Source organism: Agelaius phoeniceus, chromosome 4, assembly GCF_051311805.1.
Source record: "Agelaius phoeniceus isolate bAgePho1 chromosome 4, bAgePho1.hap1, whole genome shotgun sequence".
Lineage (NCBI taxonomy): Eukaryota > Metazoa > Chordata > Aves > Passeriformes > Icteridae > Agelaius > Agelaius phoeniceus.
The window spans coordinates 65,759,210-65,783,311 of NC_135268.1; the positions used below are offsets into that span (position 1 = coordinate 65,759,210).

Below are 24,102 nucleotides of genomic sequence, written 5' to 3' on the forward strand. Positions count from 1 at the left end.
TTTCATAATTGTGTGTTGCCAGTATTCTATAGTTAAAAACTATTCTTTTGTGGGTTAGCATCTGAGTGATCTTTTTTTTTTCCTGATCAGCCATCTTGTGTTTTGAAGATCTTAGAAACAAATAAAAAAAACCCCCAAAATAATAAAAAAATAACAAAAACAAATAAAAAATAAAAGTGTATTAGGGAGTTTTATCAGGACAAAAGTTCATCTCCAACAAATAGAAGTGTCTGCTGTCACTTTATTTTAATGGTTATGTTATGCTATAACTCGTCCTAAATATGCAACCTCAGGCTGTCATTTGTTGCACATAACTGCCTTGTTTCATGTGTATGCCAAGAATACTATAGTTCCTCTGCAGAATACTGAAGTCCACTTTTCTTCTCTTGGTTTCTCTCAAATCCTGTCTTCTAGAGCAAACTGTAGGACCAAGGAATTTTTGTAGTGTTATTGCTTCTGTTATTTTAACCAAAGGAAGCCTGAAGTGTCAGAACAAAAGGCTGTGATATGCAAGATATTTATTTATTAGTACTGATGTCTTTGGCTAAAAAAAGTAAATCATTATGGCATCTTTAGTGATAAACTTGTCACTTTACTGGCCTGAAGGTGACTTAAGGTGACACCATGAATTTGTTGAGACTGGGGTTAGTCCAGACATCCCACCACACAACAGAATGTTGTGGTCTTGTTTTCAGTGTTGCCTCTCCTGTATTTGAAGCAGTCCTTGACCTCCTGTTAATATCCTTTTTTTTTTCCCTCTACCAGTTTCTCCTTTCTTCTTCGAGTGCAGGTTCTCCATGAAGATTTCCCATCTTGTTCAGTCCAATATGCCTCCATATGTTCTGTTTCTGAAACTTGCTTTGACAGTTGTTAATTGTAGGCTCTTCTGAGTCAGAGAAGTCTCAGATAGAATTTACAAAATTAATTTGGTGTGTCAATGCTTTGTAATCCAGTCCTAAGTCTTGTTCTATTCACTGCTGTGTTATATAAGCTAAACCTGTTTCCAAGTCCAACTTTCACTGTGCAGCCCTCAGGCTGGAGAGACCTGTTGGTTTCAGGGAAAGGAACATATGCAGTGATGATGTAATGCCAACTCCTACTGCTGTAGGCACTGTCCTCCTGTAAATTCATGGAGCAGGAAGGTTGTGTGAGCTTTATGAGTACACACTTCTGTCCTTGTCAGTACAATCACTGAGTTATCACACTGAGAATCCCTCTCAGCAGGTAACACTTACTCTATCCATCCTTCCCATGAACACTGCTTTGGCTGATAAGAAGTAAGAACATGGTCTTCTCTGAGTGCCCTCAAATCAATGCATCAGACTGCTGAGAAAGGACCCCTTCTGGGATTGCAGGTCCCTCATACTGTGGCTCCCATCCACAGGATGCCTGGGAGAGGGAGGTGACACAGCTGCAAATGGAGATTTAAAAAAGGGGAAAAAAATCCCTGATTTTTGAGAACAACCTTGTATTTTCTCAGTTAGCAGAAGTATTTCTATTAATGCAGCAGGTGTGATTTATATTGGTGCTCATTGTCTTCCAAATGTAGCCATAAAAGAATAAAGCCAGTAGTTGTGTTTAGTGGCAAGATTTTAAAAAAAGTTTTATTGATGTGTTACAGTAAAAATCTACTGTTAATGTCTTTGTCAGCTGGTCAGAGAGAGTCCATGTATAATGCCTGGGGCAAGGAGTCTTAAATAGTTGCTTTCCAGACACTGGAAGGGAAGAATCACTCAGTGACCTGATTTTTGTATATTATCATGATTTTTGTGGGAAGCAGGATGCTGGCCTTACTGGATCCTTGTGTGATAGCCAGTGTGAGCAGTTTTGCTGAAAAAGATATCACAGTTGCAGAATTTGTTATTTTTATAAGGAACAGATTTATTTTACAATAAAATAAAAATCCAAATCAAACTAGTCCATAGACTGTAGTTTTGCTGGATTCCCACCTCTTTTATCTAAGGAATCTGTGTGTGCATAGAGGATCTATCCTGCTAATACTTATTGCATAACTGGTGGGAGAATCACTTTACTTCTTCTGTCAGCACTGTGCTCACCCTAAGACATTCTTGTTCTTCAACCTTTTCCTCTTCTCATCTCTCCCTGGCTGAACTGCTCCCTAACCTTTTCTGTGAAAGCTTTTGACTCTTGACATACCAGCCTTAATCTTTCACTTGTTTAATAATTCACAGCCAACCGGGGCTAACTACTGCCCTTGTTCAAAAACACATCTTATTAAATAGCACATCTTGTGCTTTGTTTTTGAGTATAGAAGTATTTTTACTTTGTAAAAACTAATATTTTATCTTTTCATGTCTTTCATAGTGTTTGGCTGCTGGTTCAATTATTATGAATCGTGAAATTGAGAGTATGGCCATGAGGCCCTTGGCCAAGGATCTGACTCGAAGCCTGGAGGAAGTCAGAAATATCATCCGTGACCAGGCCTTAAGGGATTTGAACCTCTACACAGAAAAAATGAAAGATTCCCTCAAGCATTTTGATGTCCTTTTTGCTGAGTTTGAATTAAGGTAAAACAGATGAAGTAATTGTGTTGTGAGCATGTCTTAGCCACTGCAACTGGTTTTTGGCTTGTTGGTTTTTGGAAATTGACTCTTTTGCTCTATATTCTTTGAGTAGGAAAATGATGTAAATTTTTTATCATTGTATTTGAATTCTTTAGTAATTTGTGTATTGTTAGATTTTTCCTTCCAGTGTAGCAATAATGAAAACTAAATAGCTTTTTAGCAATCAACATTTGCTCTCTCCAACTAAACTATAATCCCCCATTTGCATACTGGCATATGGCATTTGAGGGAGAATTTCCAAGACACAAAAGGAAACCATAAATCTCTTAATGTTTTCTTTGTCAGAGAAAAGACAACAAATAGATGTTTAAAAAGAAAAGAATGATAATGAATATTCTAGAGACAGAGGTTTTGTTCTCTTGTGTTTAGTGGTACAAGCAAGATGTACCCAGTGAATTGAAGAAGGCAAATTGAATTCTGATGGAGGAAGTGCTTTTAACATGAACCATAATTAACCACAGGAAATCACTGATTTGATAACTTGTGATGGAAAAATGACTTAGAGGTTTATAGCTTCAGTAACAATGACTGCTTTTTGGGGTGATGCTTTTTTCTTCAAGGGTCACATTGACCAGTCTTGCACTGTGCTTCAGAGTGTAGCCAGCTACCTGCCTGTGTGGTAGATGTTTGTGGCACTGGCCAGAGACAAGATAATGGGCAGGATTATCTATGGATCTAATAGGACACAGTCACTGCTGCCCTTAGCAGAACATGTTTCTTAGAATTGGGTAGTCTTTTAATATTTCTTGGCAATAACCTATAGACTGTCATGTCCCACAGTACTGCTTGCCCTTCCTCAAAGTTTTTATTCTCTTGTGTTCTTTCACTCAGGTCAGCAGGTTTTTTTCTGATTAGAAAAGGCATCATTATTGTGGTACATTGAAAACACTTTAACTGAAAATGTTGTCTAAAAACATGTTTTTAATTGTGGGTTTGAGTGCAGACACCAGTGACATCAGTAACTGGTTCTTGGCAGTGTCTGTGCAGTTTTTGGCCTGTCAATACCAACTCTATGTACAGCATTTTTCTTCACCATTGTTTTGCAAACAGCTTCTTCCCTTTCTGTGTTACTTGTATTTTACAAATGACCAATTAAGTAACACAGTGACAGAAAACCACTAAACTTCTACCAGTGTTTCTTACCTTATTGACTTAGTGCTTTTGCTAGTAATTCCACATAGAAATGAAGCCAAATTTTAACTGTGTCATCTGGGTAACTGAATTTTACTCATCTAATTTCAGATAAAATTATTATAGATAAAATGTTTGGTTTAAGTCAGATTTTTTTTTTATTGAGGAAATGCAGAGTAAACTATTCTGCCTTTAAGATGGGGCAGTAAAGATCCTTCCAAGGCACTGTGCCACAGAGTAAAGGGTTCTGATAGCTAAATGTGCTATCATAATTACTTCATTGTATCATAAATGTGCTATATAATTATAATATTTCTAAATTACTGCTGACTTCCGCTGCCTCAATTCCACTTCAATGAGTAATTTGGCTGTGTTTCTCATAGATTCTTACACAGTAGAGTTTTCATAGTGAGTGCTGTTGAAATAAATACAAATTGGTACTGGAAATCATCTTAGGTTTCTAAGATGATTTCTCCTAGGTTTGGTGTATTGTTAAAGCATGTGAAACAGTGGAACATTAATTTGTATTTTTTGTAGTTACGTGTCAGCCATGGTACCTGTGAAGTCTCCAAAAGAATACTATGTACAGCAAGAGGTTATTGTACTGTTCTGTGAAACTGTGGAGAGGTAAGTTAAGGATTAGATCTTAATTTTTGTTTGCTTTGTCTGAGTTTTTATTGAAGTACATTAGCTATTAATATTGAAGAATTGTCATAAAACACCAGGTATTTTATTTTTCTAGTAAGTATCCAAATTCAAAGGTATTAAGCATGCTTGGCAGGCACAAACCTGTGGTTTTTTGTTTTCTACGTTAAAAAAATACAAAACAAAACACGAGAGTTAATCCAACAATAACTGTATTGTTGGTATGCCTAGTCACAGATGTGTACATGAAGACTCAGCATTTAAATAAGCTTAGTCTGTTCAAGGCATCAAGACTTAATGATATTTCATTCAAGAATACATGAGGAAATGATTCAAATAATCTGTGAACCTCCAGTGATTTTCATAAAGAACTCATAAAAGCTCTTGAAAATCTCAAAGGACTGGTCTTTGGCTCTATATGTATGAAGGGACAATGATGAAAGAAATCAATTCAGCAATCCATGAGTTCTTCTAGAAGTATCAAGTGCCAAGAAAAGTGTGAATTTGTAATATACTGTGTTGAACAGCTTTTTTTCTTCTCCCTTGTGACAGATTAAGTAGCCTGCAGATGGGCAGTAGAGGGGAGCAGCATGTGAAATACTCAGCCTAAGCGAGGTTTTGAGCAGTGCAGCACTGTTCTTAAAAGAAAATGAGTGAATCATGTTCTGTGTGGAATTATTAGATAGCAGTTGACTGTAAGAGGCCCTTAGGATAAGTGTTGGTTTCACTGTCATGTCAGGGGAACTTGGGAAGCAGGACCCTGGGTCTGGTGTGGTCAGTCCTTTCATCAAGGAATGGAGGAGTGCAGAGCACACTGCCACAGTCTGTATGTGACACCAAGAGGTGTTTCAGGCATTTTGGGGACAGGATTACAACTCAGAAAAGGTCACAATGAGTAGGAGGAGTTACCTTCCATCAGTCAGAGAGCTACCACAATACACATGTCCAGCAGAGGCCACAAAGATGAGGAGGGGTGTGGAGCACCTGTCTGAGGAGAGACTGGGGGAGCTGGGCCTGTTAGAGAGGCAAGACTGAGAGGATCTGATCCATGCACACAAATATCTCCTAGGTGTGTGTAAGAGGATGGTACCAGGCTCTCTTCCATGGTGCCCAGGGACAGGACAAGGAGTAACAGCCATAAATTACAACAAGAGAAGTTCACAGCAGCATGGGGAAGAATTTCTCTGCTTTGAGGTGGCAGAACAGTTGCCCATGGAGGTTGTGGAGTCTCCCTCTCTGGAGACATTCCAAACACACAGGATGTGTTCCTGTGTCACCTGGACTGGCTGATCTCTGGAGGTCCATTCCAACCCTGACAATTCTGGGATTCTGTATTTGCCCAGTAAGAGGGAAAAGATGGTTTCTTACTTGTAGCTTTGGGAAATCTGTCTGGGCTGTAGGAAGGAACAGGGAGTGAGGATGGGCCACACACCAGTGTGTCCATCCACTCTTGGCACCAGCCAGGGTTTGCTTTGTGGTTGTGTCCTGTCCACCCCCAGCAGTACTGGCTGGACAATGCTGATAAGGAATAAGAAAAAGTTATTTCCATTCTTTTGAGGACCAAAAGCAGGATTTGTGGGCAGTTTTCATTGCAATCTTAAACACTGATGTGAACAAGTCAGAGAAGAAATTTGAGGATGTTATGAAACATATGGTAAAATCTGAAAACTGTGAAGCAACCTGGAAAATATAGTGAAGTAAAAAATCCAAGCAAAATAGGATTTAGTTTAAAAGGGGCTTAAGACATTTGAGAAGTTATTTGAGGACAATGAAGTCTCCCCCAAATATTAAATCCTTAGACTTCAGTAAGTTATAGTGTAGAACTGTGCTGTTCTTGGGTGGTTTTTTAGGTTTTTTGTTAGTTAAGGGGGAGATTGACCTTGATAATTACAGCAGTTTGTATTTGTAAATGAAACTAAGTACTTCTGCTAGTACTTTAAAAATGTTTCTTTTATTTGAAAAATTGTCAGCACCAGTGGTTTTCAGTATCAAGCTGAAGCTTGACATGAAATAGTAAATAGAGAAAATTTCACACAAGTGAATTGTGTTTTGAATGACTATAAAAGCTTTAAATGCTTAAAGGGATTTTTTTCTTGCATTTATGTTTGTATTATACTATATTTTTCTTTAAAGCAGATACTTAAGCAATCAGTTATATATATGGTGGTTTAGATTGTACAAAACCAGTGCATGAGTTAAATACTATCAGTTTGGTTTGGCTTATAACAATTTTTTCCAACTTTTCCTTAGTGAAATGTGTTCTTCAAGACTTTGATGTCTCACTAAATAACTTTGTTCTTCTGCTTAGAGCCTTAAGGCTTGGATACCTCACTCAAGATATGATAGATGACTATGAACCAGCTTTAATGTTTACAATTCCAAGATTAGCCATTGTATGGTAAGTCATTTTTAACTACTCTCTGCTCTGCCTCATTTAAAGGTTTATTGAAGATTTGAAGAGCTGTGTTTAGAGTTTTGAGGGACTGTCTTTCACCTGATTTTGCTTTAACTTTTTAAAAAAATTAAAGAGGAGGATTGTTTTGTTCTAAATCATTACCAGTTTAATGTAGAATAGCAAGACAAAAAAAAAGAAAGATGGTAGATCTCTAAATAGAGCAGGCAGGAACAATTGATCAGGCATCCTCCAGCAAAATTTAAAAATTAGGAACATCAGTCTTTAATGTCATATTGTCAGAAATATTTTTTGAAAGCAGATATTTTGTGACACTCAAAAATAGGATGACATAAGGATACAAGTCTTGAAAACTACAAATTTTCAATTAAATTTTTGTGTTTTTTTCTCAATTTTTGTGTTTTTTTCAGAAGCAATTATCATGGCAAACTGCATTGTAACTGTTGAGTTAGGCTTAATTCTCTTGAAGGGAAGTGTTAATATGTAACTTTTGTGTTGATTTGTGCCCTGTATTGACCACTCAACTAAACTGACAGTGTTTTTGCTTCATGCAGTTTTTGCAATATTGAACAAATCAGATGCATTTTTTCCTAATGAGCCTTCATGGTTTACTAAGGCAGCAGTTTCTCTGGAGTAAAGCCAGCATATTTTTAATATTTTACCATTGTGGATGTTTTACAGTTTGCTAATATAAGTAGGATAATTGAGGGAAATAAAAACCTTCAAATCCTGAGTGTAATACACTTCTCCTCAGGAAATCCCTGGGGCCTGTTCTTCCTGTTAAATGGTATATTGTCTCTAACTGTCATTCTAAAAATAATAACAGTAATAATCTGATTATTGGAAGGCAACAGGAATGTGAGAACTCAGTTTGAAGCTGCTGGAAGACACGGTGAAGGAGAGCACATCAGCACTAACTGGAAAACCAGGGCTCTCTGGCAAACAGATCATGTCTATCCCAAATTACAAAGAAGGATGGAGAAGAAGAGAGGAAGTTTAAGTGCTCCTAATTATCCAGTGATAAAAAACTAAATGACTGTCATGAAGTATTACAGAGCTCTTTCAAATGTTACACATGTACAGAAGCCATTTCATAATATTTTTTTTCTGTAGTGCTCTAGCCCACTTTTTTTTTGAAAAATTTCTTCCAAGAGTTCAATTCTGTGGCAAGCAAACTGCCTGAAAGCCAAAGGAACAGTGACTTGCATCAGGTAGAAGTTTGAGGAGAGTAGCCTTGAGCTTTCCCTGAGCCAAGCAGTAACATTTGCTTATGCAGAACATAAGACATGAGTCAGCAATAACTGCTTCACTTTGTGGCTGCCTGCTTGTTGGAGCTTGGCAAGCATAGAGAAAAAGATAAAATTATGTATCCCTGGCAACAAGATAATTTGTCTTAAGCCACAAAAAAAAAAGTGACTTGCAAAGAAAGCAACTTTTTCTGGCTCTCCTCTCCTCTTCCCTGCTCCTGCCTTTAAAACCTTAATCCTCTGGGCTTTTTTTTTTTAATACTTCAGAGAAATTCATATAGATTGTGACATCAGCTTTGCTGCTGTGTTTCAGAGTGTCTTTGGTGGTCACACAGGTGCTTGCTAGGGAGGGGCTGGCGACCAAAAGACTTTGACTTGTGTTATTCTGGGTGATTTGGGTGCTGGATAGCTCTCTGGAGCAATATGGAATTTGAGTTTAAGAAAAGGGAAACATGCTTTGAAATATCTTGGGTAACAGAGCACTGACACTGGACAGAAAGGGGAGAATGGCTTTGGAAAAAGAAAACTGGTGTAATCTCAGCTGTGAGAATGGGTTGCCTTTGGGAAACATACATTGCTTTTGCAGTGGGCAGAGGATTAAATGGTTTTAAGCAGAGTGGTGCCTTTGGGAATCCTCTCAGACCCACTGTGGTGTGGCACAGCAGATCTGAAGGTGGATTTTGTTTAATCCATGATACACAAACAGGTTTGGGCAGTGGTGATTTGGTCAGGAGGAGCTATTGGGATACCTACAGTGAAATACCTGCAAGCTCTCAGGATTGTGAATTTACCTCTTTCCAGGGAAATTTGTACAAGTGCTGAGTTGATTTAAAAGCATGATTTGTTCAAAATATGTTCTGTTTCCTTTTTTTTACCATATATCAATACCATGTTATATTTGTCTTGGAGGTAGAAAACTAGGAGCTCAGGAGTCAGCTTCCTTACCTGGAAATTATAGACTGGAAAGGAAAAGCCATCTGCAATATGTCAAACCAGTGGACCTCCCCCAATGTACTTGATAATAGATTTCCTTTGTGGGGTTTTCTTTGTGGTTTTAGTTGGTTTTTTTGGGTTTTTTTTTTTAATTTAGCTGCAGCAATGAAGTAAATTGTGTTCTTCCCTTTATGCTTCCATTGCTTTTTCTGCCATGTTTAAGAAAGGGGAACAGAGTGGAAGGGATCTTTTTCCTGTTACTTTAAATAGCATCTAATTCTAGCTGTGGGTGAGTAAGACAAAAATAAGGAAACAAGATGTAGTTAAATGTTGGTCTAATGTTGATGTACAGTTGCTTTTCTGGCTATTCAGTGGTTGCTCTGTGTAATAAAATTTTCATTTGTGTGTGTTCATGCATGTGTTTGAATTACAGTGGCCTTGTTGTCTACTCCGAGGGACCATTAAACTTGGACCATAAACCAGAAGATATGTCTGAGCTCTTCAGACCTTTTCACACTTTGCTAAGAAAAATAAGGCAAGTAATAAATGATTGTTGTAATTGCTTCTCTTCTGAAGTGAAAATCAGAGTCCTGAAAACTCATAAATGCTTAAAAAAGTGTTTCTGTTTGCTGTGTTAACCATAAACAGCATTTTCCTCTCATCAGCCTAATATACCCGTGAAATAACTAAATGTATTTTTTCATTTCATGGTAGTTTTCTGAACTTTTAATCTCTCTGATAGTTTCTTTTTTTTCTTTTTTTTTTTTTTTGTATCATTTTATAGCATTTCACATTTTCCTTCTGGTTAGATGATGCCTGAAGTACTAAAGTTAGAGTTTATTTTTGGGAGATTCTGTTTCTAATTAGCATCAATGTTTCTGCTTAACTAGGCTTATTACATTTTCTTGTTATCCTATGATGCAATACTCAGATAATTCTTAACCTAATAGAAATGACTATCAGTTTTTCATATTGTAAATTGGTTTTTTACAGAATGAATCACTTTATACTTCTTTCCATAATGCTTCAGTGTGGGTTACCATTGGAGATATGGGCTTTGGCTCAAGTATAAAGAACATAAAAATCTTGGTTTTTTAGCTGAGGTTTTTAGAAGACTGATCTGTTACTTTGGAGAAATTGAGCTGTATCTTTAAAGGATCTTTATGTACACTCTTCAGGTATTTTATCTGGGTGTTAAAAAATTTTCTTAATCCATAAGCCCTGTTATTTTCTTAGAATTCAGATTTATATACCAACTGCAACTTTCGTTGCTTGAAATCTCTAGAGATAATTTGAAAGGTTGGGGTTTTTTCCCTGTGTCCAATTTTCAGCAGTTTATTGCCTTCCCTGGATGTCATGGTGACAGTCTGATACAAGAATAGTTTTCACATAGTTTATATCCAGATTGATCTCCTCTCATCCCTTAGAGGTGAGGCATCTCCTGAGGGAGAATGTGAGCTCTGTCAGGGGTGGTTCAGAGGGGAGCTATTTCTGAATTAGCCTTTATAAATATCTAGACCACATCCTTGTGTGTCCCTTGAAAGCTTCCTAGCATTTTTGTCTAGAAGTCTTATTTTTAGGTACATTAGTGATATTCATATTGAAATCTGAGAATTAAAATTGACAAATCAACATGTTTGGTTCGTTGGGGTTTTTTGAGTAATGGTGGTAGTTTAAAACACTGGGTTAAGAATAACAACATGAACTGAGGGGCAAAACTGAAGTTACAAGGAGGAAAAAGCTTTAATGGTACTGAAGCTTGAAAAGTCCATAAAATTTACATTAAAATACCTTATTCCCAATATGTGGCTATTGCAGATATTTTCCCCAGCATTCCACTTGCTGTCTAAAGCGAAAAAGATATTTAAAAGGTAATATTCTTCTCATAATCTGTATTTTCTGCTTTATTTTCCTCATATTCCACAACATGGAAAATGAAAATCAATGAAGTCAGTGTATTGCTCAGTCCATTTAATTTTTATTTAATTTTCATTTTTTACTGTGAACATAGCTCTGGGTTTGAAAACAAATTTATAAAATCCTTGTTTGTTCAATAACTACAGTTTTCAATGCAAACTTTAAAACATAGAAATCTTTCTTATCCAATTTTGGCAAAGTTCTGATATACTTTAAGACTTGTATTTATTCTGTAAAGGAAAGGGAACATTAAAAATATGTGACTTCAGTTGTCTGGGAGACAAAGTTGGCAAAGTGTTCTTACTGAGATAACATCTATCAGAGCAAAAATTCAAGCAAGAAGTAATATGAAATTCCATGTCTGGCAGTCTCTGAATTGAAGGAACTCAAATCCTGGCAAGAACTGAGCTCAGAAAGATCCTTTTGTAATAATCTGGAATGGAAAATACATTGAAAATAACAATGAGATGCAAATAAGTGTGCAGTTCATACAGAGTAATTGAATTAATTTTAAAAGTCCCTAAGCTGTGTAGGGCTTTTTTTTCCTTATCAGTTTTTTTTTTAACTCATCAGGCTGCAATCCATACTCTGTGAGAAAGTTCTTAGAAACCTATGAAGAAGATGGGATGATATTTGATACCAATACTTCTGCTCCCCAACAAAGGAAGAGTGTTTTTCCCTGGAGTCTTTCTCCAGTCTGCAGCACCAATAGTTAAGGCATGAAAATAGATTCAGAAGTTTTCTGTTAAAAACAGCTGCATTTTGTATTCCAGTTGTGTGCCTGTTGTAAGAATATAGAACATCTTACTGCAGAATGTGATCACATCCCACTGAATTTCTCTGTAAATTTCTATAACTTTTTAGCCAACTAAATATTTTAGCTCATGGAGTAACATCATACACAGAGCTGATTATTTTGTAGGATTACAGGTAATTAATTTTTAAACTGTATTATCCTAAAATATCCATAAGGCAAAGATAAGAACTGTATTTAAGTATGTTTATCCACATAATTAAATCAGAACTAGCAGAGAAGATAAATATCTATTTGGTATGAAAATTTTTGGTGTCCTACTGGTGGCTGACAACTTTGAAAACAATAGAGATTGTTGAGACTCTGAGAAAAAGCAATAAAGGTTCTTGCTGAGTTTTTGGAAAGGTTGAGCAGCAAATTATGGCTTTGAATGTTTGAATTAATATCTAAGCCAGGTGCTTGTGTTGACTTTTATTTTGTGTGTAAAACATTAGCATTACATCTACCAAAGCATAATTATATAGTAGTGCTATCCCTGTGCCTTTGAAACAAAGGTGTTTGAAGCATTTCTGCCAAACTGCTGCAATCTGCTTAGGAAATACCCAGATCACATCATCTGCTCCTTGCACAGATATGTCACACTGAACATTCTTGTGATAAAACACTACCTATACTCTATATGCCTTTGAGGCTGCTGTGCAGGGATTTTCAAAAGTCAGCAAACTTGGGATTTTGCAGTACTCCTTTATCCTGCCCTGTTTCAGAGCTCTTTGCTTTCCTGGTGCTTGTTTCTAGACCATTCCAAGTGATGGCAGGGTCCCCATGGATTTTGGTGATGCAGAATCAAGGGAGGTGCACATCAAGTGGTGCAGAATCAGAATTTTAAATACACTGAAACCTTTCTGTATCATTGACTAGAAATTAAATGCAGGATACATACTGTGTTTTAAAGAATTGGGTGGGGCAGTGTAAATTTGCTTTCTTTAAATTAAGTGTGCACAGTGGTTGGGGGAAAGCTGGAATAGTTTTTCTGAGGTGGCTGTGTTCAAAATTTAGAGTTGATTCAAAACTGTGGCACTAAAGGAGTGTCAGTGCAGTTTGTCACTTATCTCAGTGTTGGTTTCTCAGTGTGGGTGTGTCAGACACATCTGTGGACAGGGCACAGCAGGAGTGGGGGGATGTGTGTGGCATCCCTGTACCTGCACCAGGCTCCTACAGTGGCAGCTCCATTGGGGCAGCTGGTTGTGCTCCCTTTGGAGCATGAACTGAAGCACAGGCTGGCAAAAGCCATGAAGCTGTTCTCTGAAAACAAGGCAGCTTAAAATTCCAGTCAGAATAGGAGCCAAGTTAATGGAGGAGGTTTGAGGAATGTGCAGGATTAGGGAGTTTGTGGCCCTGACCCCTGTTAAGCTGAACTTGTCTTAAAGACATCTGGCCTCATGTCTTTGAAGTTTTTTTGTCATTTCTGTAGCCTGGATATTGGCAGTAGAGTGAAATATGTTCATTGGTTTTGCAGTAGGCAGAGCAAATCTCTACTGCTGCTTATAACAGGCAGAGCACATCTGAAGAACTTGCTTTGTTTTTCTGAGAGTAGCTGGAACCTCTGAAAGAAGAATGTTCTTTGTATTTTGAAAGCTAGATTGCCTTTCTGTGATACAATGCCAAAAAGAGTAAAAAAGCAGGTGAAACCTCAACATGCACTTCTTAAAATTCACTATTTTCTGAAGCCCCTGTGAAAAGAAAGCTTCTGCAACCCACCCTGAGGAGCAGCAGTGTGCTGACTTCACCTGTGCTTTCTGAATAATGTAAGCAGAGGGAGAAATCCTCTTTGTCCATATGATCACAATGAGTTAAAGGTTCTTCAGCAGAAAGGAAATGAACCACTGAAGTAGCTACAGTTTAATTAAAGCTTAAAGTTTACTGATGACGCCTGATGTTCAGTTTTTTAGTGGTGAAATGTCACATTTTTTTCCATATTTCGGTTAACATTCATTTTCAGTATCTTCATAGTCATTTTACAGCATGACAGATTGGCAGTGAGTCCTGTATAATCTAATGTACAGTGTATCTAAAAGGTACCTGTTGTTCAAACATTTGTCATCCTTAAAAATGATTGGTGAATCTAGGGAATTTTTAACCAGGGAAGTGAAGATAATTACTTGAACCTCTTTTAGAATAAGCTGTATTTGTTAATAGCAAAATCTCCTGTGTTTGGATTAGGAAAATGAGCATATTCCCTTTGAATTTAAAGCAGGATTATTTCTCTACTGAAATTACAGGGCTGGTAGACTACCATGTGTAATTCAGTTGGTTATGTTATTCTTCCAAGGCTGCATGGATCTGACTCACCTGAAAAGAGATGAGGATTGTCAGCTGATTCCACTGGTGGTGGTGGTTGTTATTTTTTTTAACCAGGCTTTATTTACTATCCTCAAAACTGCATACAATTGCTCTTAAATTTTGGGGTGATGTTATTGGCAGAAACAGAATTTATTACTCAAGTCCATGGAGTAAATGTGTAAAAAAGTAAATGTGTTTCCAGCCCTGAATTTACAGTGCACGTGTGAAACCTGTTGGATCGGTCTGAGCAGCCAGGCTCTCTGAGCCTTTGGAAGGGAAGCAGAGTAGCTCTGGACACCCAGACATTCAATAATCCTGGATGCTGCCCTGGGTGTTCTGTACTGAGTAAAACCCCAGAATAGATGCTGCAAATCCAAAGATTCAATCTTAGATTTTCCCTGGGCCCAGTGGATCATTCTCAGTTATGCTGATGGGCTTGGATGGAAAGCAAATTCCTTTGGATGTTGCTGGTGCAGTCTCTGTTTGTAGAAGTTGCTCATTTCCTTGTTTTGAGAAGTGTGTGTGACTGGTGGATGGAGAAGGGTAGCTGATGTTTAAGCAGTTTTCTGTTGCTCAGTTGCTGACACACAGTTTTTAGTTTGTGCAAGAAGAGCTCCCTGGGGGTTGTGGAGCACAGGGATGCTGCCTTGGTTCAGTCAGACACGAGGATGGACTCACAGGGATCCCTGTGGGTCTGTCCTGTGCTTTTGCTCTTCCTTAGGACCCATGAGGAGCCAGGATTCTCTACTTGACAGGACTTGAACCAACCCAGAAGTTTCCTATGTCTTTATATCTTGGAATATGTGAGGGACAAGCTTAAACCCTTCACATTTACATTTGTGTGCTTACTGTTGTTTGTTGTGGTTTTTTTGAACGAAAACCTCAACTGTTTTCAAGTCTCACATTACTTTGTTTATGCTTATAAAATTCTAGATCAGAGTTTCTTATCTAACAAAATGGAAATTCATAATGCAAAGCCTCATGGCAGCAATCATGTTATTCTATGGGGTTTTTTTCATCCTATTGGTATAATTATTTCGAGAATAACTGATGATAATACTACTGTTTTTATGTTGGCATTAAAACTTAAGCCATTTTCAGTTTGTTTTTAAGGTGATGTTCAAGTGCTTAATCTCTTAGAGACACTGGTTAAATACAGGATCTGAGTAATAGTAAGGTGGTATCATTGCATACTATGTAGACAAAAGAAAGGAATGGAAGGGTATTTAAAATGTTCTAGTGTGCCAAATAGCAATACTGCTTTATGGCTTATTAGGAAAGTGGGTCTAACAAAGGTTGCCCATTTTCCTTTCTTACTTTTTTATGACTGAAAAAAATGGCCAAACCTTAGATTTGAAGATGTAGGTAGAATGATTCTAGGAAATTCTGACTTCTCTGTTACAGAGTGTGAAAAGGGAGTGCAACTGTTCTTACAAGTGGTACTTCTGGAAGCTTAGAACTTTTTTCAGGGTCATATTACTCATATAAAGCAAGATTTTTTAAAAGAAATAAAATGTTAATTGTGTGGAATGTACATAGCCATAATTTTTTTCTGACTTAATAATATTTATCTAAACTGTTAGCTTTTTCGAACTGTAGGTAGCTAATATACAGGTCAGATACTAGTGATGTATATTTTGAGCTATTTGAAAAACTGGTAGTACTTGCAAAAATATTTGATCTTTGAGTTAGAAAGTTAAGAATGTAAACCATTTACTGGAAATCAAGGTGTGAGATGTATTGAATCTTTCTTTGGTGGTTTTTGGCCTCTTTTTTATACCAAACTTACTCCTTCAAAGGAATTATTTTAATATGTGCATATTATTGTTGTTATGCCAGATGTATGTCACCTGCTTACATGTTATTCCTAAACACATGAAGAATAATGGACTCCTAACCTCTGTTGAACAGGTTTTGCTTTTCCCATCCATTTTTTTATGCTAAAATACACTTACTGATCTTTGGAAATGGTGGCAGCAGTTCTTGACAGAGGATATTTGTATGTGTGACTTCTAATTGAGAAGGATAATGTAAATCAAATTCAGGCCTAGAACTACATGCTGCTGTGTCTGCAGATTTGTTTTTAAGTTATCAAGCACTTAATAACACTTTGTTTTCAGGTGCCTGTAGTCCTAAACTGCAGTACTGAGGACACTTGGTAACACTGGAGATGCTGCATGTCTATGGAAAACACAGTTTGCTAAATTGCTCAGTGTTTGCTTCCAGCCCTGCCTTGTCCTTAACATCGTGCAGGAGCTTTAGTCCTTAATGACCTGGTGTTGTGGTTTAACCCTGGATGACAGCTCAGCCCCATGCAGCCAGCTTGCTCACCCTCCAGTGCGTCTGGGGAGAGAAGCAGAAGAGTAGAAGGGAGAAAAGTCATGGGTTGAGATATAGACAGTTTAATGGATAAAGCAAAAGCCCCAAAACAGCAGAGCAGAGCAAGGAATAAACTCAGCGCTTCCCCAGGCTGAATTCAGCCATGCCCAGGACAGCCGGGCTCCATCACCCGTAACGGTGACCTGGGAAGAGAAATGCCACCCCTGCAAACACCCCCCTTGCTCCTCCCTGCCCCAGCTTTATATCCTGAGCCTGATGCCATCTATATGGTGTGGAATATCCTTGGGTCATGTGGGGTCAGCTGCCCCAGCTGTGTCCCCTCCCAGCTCCTTGTGCACCCCTGGCCTCCTCCTGCTGGGGTGGGGTGAGGAGCAGGAAAGGCCTTGGCTGTGTGTGAGTCCTGGGCAGCAGCAACCAAAACAGCCCTGGGTTATCAGCACTGCTTCCAGCACAAATCCAAAACACAGCCCCATAGCTGCCACTGTGAAGAAAATGAAGTTCATGCCAGACAAAGCCAGAAGATTGAGTTCAGTGTTTGAGAGGAGGAGAGAGCCAACTTCCAGTCCCAGTTTCAGTGATCTGGCTTTCAGATACCGGTGGTGCATAAGCAATATTACTGTTTTATTGAATTCTTTTATCTGACAGTGTAATGCTGTGAAACTTCTGCAGTACTCTTTTGCAGAATAATTTTCTGAATCAACTTGAAGGATGGAAAATTGGTTTGCTAATCAAAGTCAAATTTGTGAATTAAAAAAGTAAAATGATGAAATAAATCTAATTGTGGGTGACATTTTCACTATAAATGATGGGGAGGGGAAAATTTCTATTTTTGTGTGTGTTTTGGTTTATTTTGAGGCTTCACTGCAAGCATGTATATAATTTTATGCCCTCTATTTGCATGAGTAATCTCAAATTCAGGCATCAGTAGTCACATGCTCTGGATATGAATGCCAAATGCACTGAATTACACAGTCAAAAGTATTCTGTGCCCTCAAATTCTGGATTTCTGCACTAACAGTAAAAGCTTTTTTAAAATCTGTAACATCAATGCCTCATGATTGTAAATGACAAGTGATGTGTGTATTTCTTCATTTTCAGGGACCTCCTTCAGACGCTGACCGAGGATGAGCTGCACACACTGGAACGTAACCTGTGCATCTCCCAAGATGTGGATTTTCCTGTCAGAGCAGATCCTGAAGTACCCTCTGTCATTGCACCAGGCATAACTGCAGCTTTGCCTCCTAAGGAACTTTCAGCAAAAGCTGAGAACACAGAGGCTGAGCTGGCTTGTTCCATGCAGTATGACGAGCAGGAGCTGGAGCAGCTGAACAGGATGGTGCACAGAGTCGGCGATGAAATGTCTTCTCTGCTTTCCCCCCCGAGCATCTGTCAGTCTCCAGCTCACAGAGCTAGCCTAAGAAACAGTTCTAGCACAGAAGCTTCACCAACAAGACACCATCTTGACAACTTAACTGATGAAGAGGACAGAGTGTTTTTTATGGATGACCTAGATGGAGCAGGAGAAGCCCTGGCAGGGTTGGATTCAGTAAGTGATACTTTTGCTTGGGTGAATAACCCTTGCCACGATTCAAAACAGAACCTGCAATATAGAGATGCTTTGCTTTATGAGAATGGCCATCAGACCGAGGAAACTTTGCTTTTAAAAGATGCTGAAAGTGACTTAAGCAATAATAACAACGTTGAAGATGGAAAACAGATGCCTGGCATTTCAGTTCCAAACTCATGTAGCTGTCTGGAGGGTGCAGACTCACAGTTATACCTCAACGGCTGGGACGCGTATGCCGACGACGCGGAAACGGCGGAAGTGATCGCGCACAGGACAGGGGGAATGAAAATATCTGCTACTGTAATATTCAATCCTAAATCTCCTTCTAGCTCTGAATCCCCAGTAACAACCCCAGAAGCAGCTATTAGTTGTATTCCTGGATCTGCTAATCCATTAGCAAATGAGGAGGAGGATGAGTCCCATAAACTCAGTATAGCTGCCACAAACTGTCTGATTAATTCCTGTGTGTGTTGTGGCAGCTGTGAAGACAGCAGGGAGGACGGTGTTGAAGGTTTAAAGACTAAACATTCTGCAGGAGGTGTTGTAAATGCTTCATACACATTAGTAAAGTCTAAGGAAATGGACCATGTAGATAACTTGGACAGTTCAGTCCCTGAGCAGGAAACATTAAAACCTGAAACTTCTGCTTTATTAGCAGAAAGAGACTTTGGCAGTGAAGAGCAAAAACTGCCAACCTCCTCTAAGTGCCTGGCACATTCCTCAGGTTCACAGGTAGAAGTAGAAAGTGACTCCCAAGGAGAAGCAGAAAGCATCTCAAATCAGCAGAAGAAGTGGGAGAAGAGGAAACAACTGTGTGATAAAAAAATGGACTACAATGAAGATACTAGTAGTGAAAGGACAGCAAAGGAAGATGTAAAGTCAAGATCTAGTTCAAGGTAAGAGCAACTTGATGTCTTGGTAGTAATTTGCATGTACATAAATTCCTGTACCCTTCTACTGCAGTGATTGGTGCATCATTTATGTTGATTTTAAGGACAATAGACTGTTGCAGGATTAAGGAATTTATCCATATATTTTTTTTAATGCAGATAGCTTTTTATTGGACATGAGCTTTTCTGCAAAAGATTTGGAGATCTGGATTTTAATCATCCAGTGTCTCTGTATCATTGAAATCAATGTTACATTACCTGCTTAATGTATCCAAGAGGGCACTGCTGCTAAACAGTACCTGGGTCATTACTTCCCTTGTCCTCTGCTGTTTTATAGGAGAAGTGTGCCTGGCAAATACTAAAAAGTTAACTTTTGCATCAGTGCATGGGATTAAATTGTTATCTAAACACATTTTACCTTGGCTTCATTTGAGAGAAGGGGGTTGATGTGACCATGTTGCCTGTGGGCACAAGTGTACCTGTGAATGTGTGAGTGCTGAGGGAGCCTGACAAAGTTCAGAGGTGGCTCTTAAGCCTGTTGGACCATTTCAGCCAAAGCTGATAGAAGAGTGGAGGTCATGGATTAAGGTTCTGTATATTTAATGGCAATAAGGAACTTACTTGATAATGGGGAGATAACATCATAATACTTGTAATAAAGAAAATGCCACACTTCAGCTCAACTTTGATTGGACTCAAGGGATCTTACACAGATCAGTAGAAAACCTGACTTAGTTTTGGTTTACTGTTTAGAGGATAACCTGTTTTGTAGTGAGTCCTCAGTTTCCCTGAAGTATTAATATCATGAAGCAGAGGGGGGACATTAGAGAGAAGCTACCTTTGTTTTCTGTACTTCTGTGACAGCTGGCTTTCTCTGTGTGTGTGATGCAGGCTCTCCCATTTTGTTATGTTCACAGAGTTCAGGATAACAGAGTGGAGATAGCTTGAACCTCAAAGCATAACCACAATATAAAAGCTACAGAAATAAGAATAGTAATTGAATTATGAAATATTATGAAATATCGAATAATACTGGTAGTGGAAATAGACTCATGAATTCTTTGGCCTAGACCTAATTGCTTTTACAGGTTAAATATGACTTAGCATGCCCAAAACTCGACTTATCTTTCTCATTATCCTGACTATTTGCTATCTTAAGCTTGCAAGTATGATCATATTCAAGGCCTTACAACAGGGTTTCTAAGTGGACTTCATTTTAAGATGTAATTCACAAATCCCTTTGACATTCCATGATTTTGCAGCACTTCAAATGGAATACTATGTAAAAGTAATCACTGTGTTTAATCAGTTTCCTCATAAATAATACAAAATCCAGACTCTTTGTCTACCAGTTTTTGCCTTGAGTAGGATAGATATTAAATGAATTTTTGAGAACAGGTCTGAAAAATAGAATAAAATTATATATATCTGTAAGCTGCTATTTCAGCTCCCCATGTTTTATGAATGTAGTAATTTCTCCACTGTCTTATCCAGCCTCTGCTAATATTGTTTAAAACTTTATCTGAGGACTTTCTGTCCTTTTACAGAGAATTCTGTAAGTCTGTCTTCCTGTTTGCTGTTGTTTGCTCCTGATTCCTGTCTGGCCTCTCCTGCCTGTTGTGATTTTGTAGACCTAAGTCACATTTTGTCAGTGTGGATACTTTTTCAGATTGGAAAAATCAGAGCCTACTTGTTCAGAAGTTGTCCACAAATTGTCTGTACATTTGATCATGCCTTATCTCTTGCCCTAAACAATTTTCAATTATACAATTTCCTCTTAGCAATAAGTGAATCAGAACTGCATTTACTCAAGATATGAGCAAACTGTGGATGTGCACAGTGGCATAATTGTTTTCAGTCGTTTTTCAATGGTTTTCAGTATTTGACTTGGAATTCTTACTAAGTGGTGTGCTGAGGTTCTTTTTGAAGTTGTCTGCTAAAGCCCCAAGATGTTGCTTGTGGTCTCAGAGGCTGTCATTCTGTATCTGATGCTAAAATTGTTCTCTATGTGTTTCCCTGTTAAGTCTTGCCATTTTATTACCTGTTACTCAGACTTTAGGATCCTGGGCAGTTGTGCAGTCTGTTCTGGTTGTTACCCTGAATAATTTTGCACTGGTAGTAACCTGTCAGAGCTCATTGCTTTCCCTGGTTTTGCAGATCATACACAAAAACAAAGCTCCCAGGGTGCTGAAGAACCTCAGCCATGAAATCCCACCTTTCTGAGAAGTGATTGTTTAACAGCTTCTCCCAATTTCTGATGAAGAATTATCTGTCCTTTTTGGGTCCCTCCCGCTTGTGCTGTAGCTCCTCAATTTTCTTAAAAGCCTTTAGTGAGGTATTTTGACAGAACCTGTTTGAAAATCCAGAGGCTTGACAGATGAATCACCATTCTTCACAAGCTTCTTGACCCCTTCACAGAGCTCCCAAGAGCTTCCCATGCAGAAGTCACCTTACATCTTCCCAGACAGACCTTCATATTGTTGTCTACTTATTTTAGCTTTGGATACATTTAAAATTGCTTGGTATGATCATCAGGCTCACAGGGCTTGAGCTGTTTGAATCCCTGTGGAGTCCTTTTTTTTTAGGGATAGCCAGCTTTAGACTCCAGGCATCAAGGAAGTTTTAGGAGAGCTTAATAATTCATCTTATTCATTCTTGAGTTCTAAAACTCTTGGGTGAATGTTTTTGAATATTTTGTTAACAGGTTAGTTGGATTTTCTGTTTTCACCATAGCCTTTTACACAGATGCTTTGTTGATTACTTCTAATTAGCTATATTCATTTTTGAGACTACATTACATCTGTTATGAGTTGTCAAGTACTCCATCTTTGCAGCAGTAGAGCAGTAGGGATGGAGGTATTTTGTTACTAGATTGATGCTACTTTATTTGGAAGCATCCTAATACAACTCCTTAGGTATATTCTGTGAAAGATGGAGATGCTGGGGTTCTACTGAGAACAAGATTAAAAAGTTATAAGAATAGATCCTATTTTTGCCTTAAATATATGTATATATAAGATTGGGGTCTTGCCTGTGAATCACTAGTCATGTTATCAGGAAAAGAGATAATTCAGTTACAAAACTTGTGGACCTTTCCTTACTCATGCTGCCTGGGCAATGACTAATCACTGCTTTTTGATGATATTTTTAAATTGGCAGATCACATTAGGCTTCTGTGACTGCTCCCTATTACATGCTTGTGAATGCCAGCTTAACCATAGGGGAAATGTTGGAGACAGTAAATTATTTTCAGAATGATGGACCCATTAGCTAGAACAATAAGCAATCTCATACACATGGAATAGCTGCAGGTTAGGCTCATTTATCAAGTTGATAAATGTATTCACTTTCTAGTTACTGTAAGTCACCAGGTAGAAGAAAATTTTCTTTCCCTTTTCAGAATAAAGCAGCTCTCAAATGTGACTGTTGTGATACAAAGCATTTGTTTTAGTAAGTCTAAACTATTTTACTACACAATATGACATTATAGGTGTAATCTCTGTGATCCAGAAAGGTTTACCATAATAATCCTTGTATCTGAAATAGCTGATATTTCAGGCTTCTCTGTCTAGCCTCAACATTCAGTGAAGTTTAAAATAAAGATTAACCACTCTTGTACTAAAGATTTCATAAAATCATAGAATAGTTAGGGTTGGAAGGAACCTTCAAGATCTTGTTCCAAACCACTGGACCAGATTGTTCAAAGCCCTGTCCAGACTGTCCTTAAACACTTTCAGGAATGGGACCTTTGCAGATTCTCTGGGCAACCTGTGCCAGGGCCTCACCACCCTCTCAGTAAACAATTTCTTTCTCTCTGATCAAAACCTTCCCTCCTGCAGTTTGAAGCCACCCCTCCTCATCCTGTCACTCCCTGCTCTTGTAAAAAGTCTCTCTCCATCCTTCTTGGGGGCTCTCTTCTGGTACTGGAAGAGCCCAGTGAGGTCACCCTGAAGCCTTCTCTTGTCCAGGCTGAAGAATCCCAATTCTCTCAGCCTTTTTTCATAGGAGAGGTGCTCCATCCCTCTTGGTGGCTTCCTCTGGACTTGCTCCAACAGGTCCATGTCCTTCCTGTGGTGGGGCCCCAGAGCTGAATGCAGTGCTGCAGGTGGGGTCCCACCTGAGTGGGGCAGAGGGGCAGAATCCCCTCCCTCACCTGCTGCCCACGGTGCCTTGGATGACCCCAGGACAGGGAGGTTTCTGGGCTGGGAGTGCCCATGGCTGGGTCATGTCCAGCCTGTCACCCACAGCACCCCCAGGTCCTTCTCAGGGCTGCTCTGGGTTTGTTCATCCCCAGCCTGTGCTGTCCCTGGGAGCTGCCCTGACCCAGGAGCAGCACCAGCACTTGGTCTTGTTACAGCCCATGAGGTTGGCATGGGCCACTTGTGGAGCTTGTCCAGGTCCCTGTGGATGGAGTCCTGTCCCTCAGGTGTGTCAGCTGCACATGTGCTGAGGGTGCACTCAATCCCTTCATCTGTGTCATTAATGGAACTATTAAGTAATTCTGGTCCCAGCAGGCACTCTGGAGGGACACCACTTGTCACTGATGTCCAGAGCCATTGCCCACTGCCCTCTGGATCTGACCATCCAGCCAATTTCTTATCCATAAACAGTCCATGCACTGAGTCCATCTCTGTCCAGTTTACATCCAGGGGTGTTCTGGGGGACTGTGTCAGAGGCTTTAGAGAAGTGCAGCTGAGTGACATCCCCCAGCCCTTCCCTGCTGATGGAGTCACACCTTCACAGGCAGCCATCCCTGGGTATTGACAGGTCTCTGCTGCTTGGGTTTGGAAGTGTTAGCTGATTTTGTCTGGCTTTTTTTTTTTTTAATTTGCTTGTATCTCAAAGATAGAAAACACCAACAGCACACAAGTCTTGGGCAGCAGTGCTAATGAGATGCAAACATGAGAAAAGCACTAGCAGAGTTGCTGTGTCTGACTTGCTGAAGGGACAAGGTGATAAATAAAGGCTGTCATGTAACAAAACAAACAGTTAAAGGGGGAAAAGCCATGTAAGAGTAGAACATACGATGATAAAACTACAGAAAAAACACCATTTGGTGTTTGGGGGTAAAAAAGAACATAAGTTATCCCCAAAACCAAGCTTTAAATCTTTATCTAGTATTCCTTGTTTTTCAATTGGAAGCAAACTATACCACTTCTTTCTTTTAAATGTTCATTTAAATGTAAAAGTACTCACGCTCTTTCAGAGAAGAAAGAAAACTACAAAGAGGGAAGATATTTTTTTGTGTGTGTTTTGTAAATATTTGTATTTCTGTTCTTTCTGGAGCTAAGGAGTCCACATAAACCTGCTAATGTTTAATGAAGTTTGGCAACTTGTTTG

The 24,102-nt window shown here is 38.8% G+C and overlaps 1 protein-coding gene across 4 annotated transcripts in view; it reads left to right on the top strand.

The window, feature by feature from the left end:
• The window catches only part of ZFYVE28 (zinc finger FYVE-type containing 28), a 145,865-nt gene that overhangs the window by 84,742 nt on the left and 37,021 nt on the right, over nucleotides 1–24,102 (top strand). For all 4 annotated transcript variants that reach the window (XM_054632897.2, XM_054632898.2, XM_054632900.2 and 1 more), the window contains exons 4-8: nucleotides 2,326–2,528; nucleotides 4,254–4,343; nucleotides 6,670–6,759; nucleotides 9,388–9,489; nucleotides 17,404–18,768. In XM_054632897.2, coding sequence (XP_054488872.2) covers nucleotides 2,326–2,528; nucleotides 4,254–4,343; nucleotides 6,670–6,759; nucleotides 9,388–9,489; nucleotides 17,404–18,768 — 1,850 coding nt within the window. The remainder of the gene's footprint in view (nucleotides 1–2,325; nucleotides 2,529–4,253; nucleotides 4,344–6,669; nucleotides 6,760–9,387; nucleotides 9,490–17,403; nucleotides 18,769–24,102) is intronic.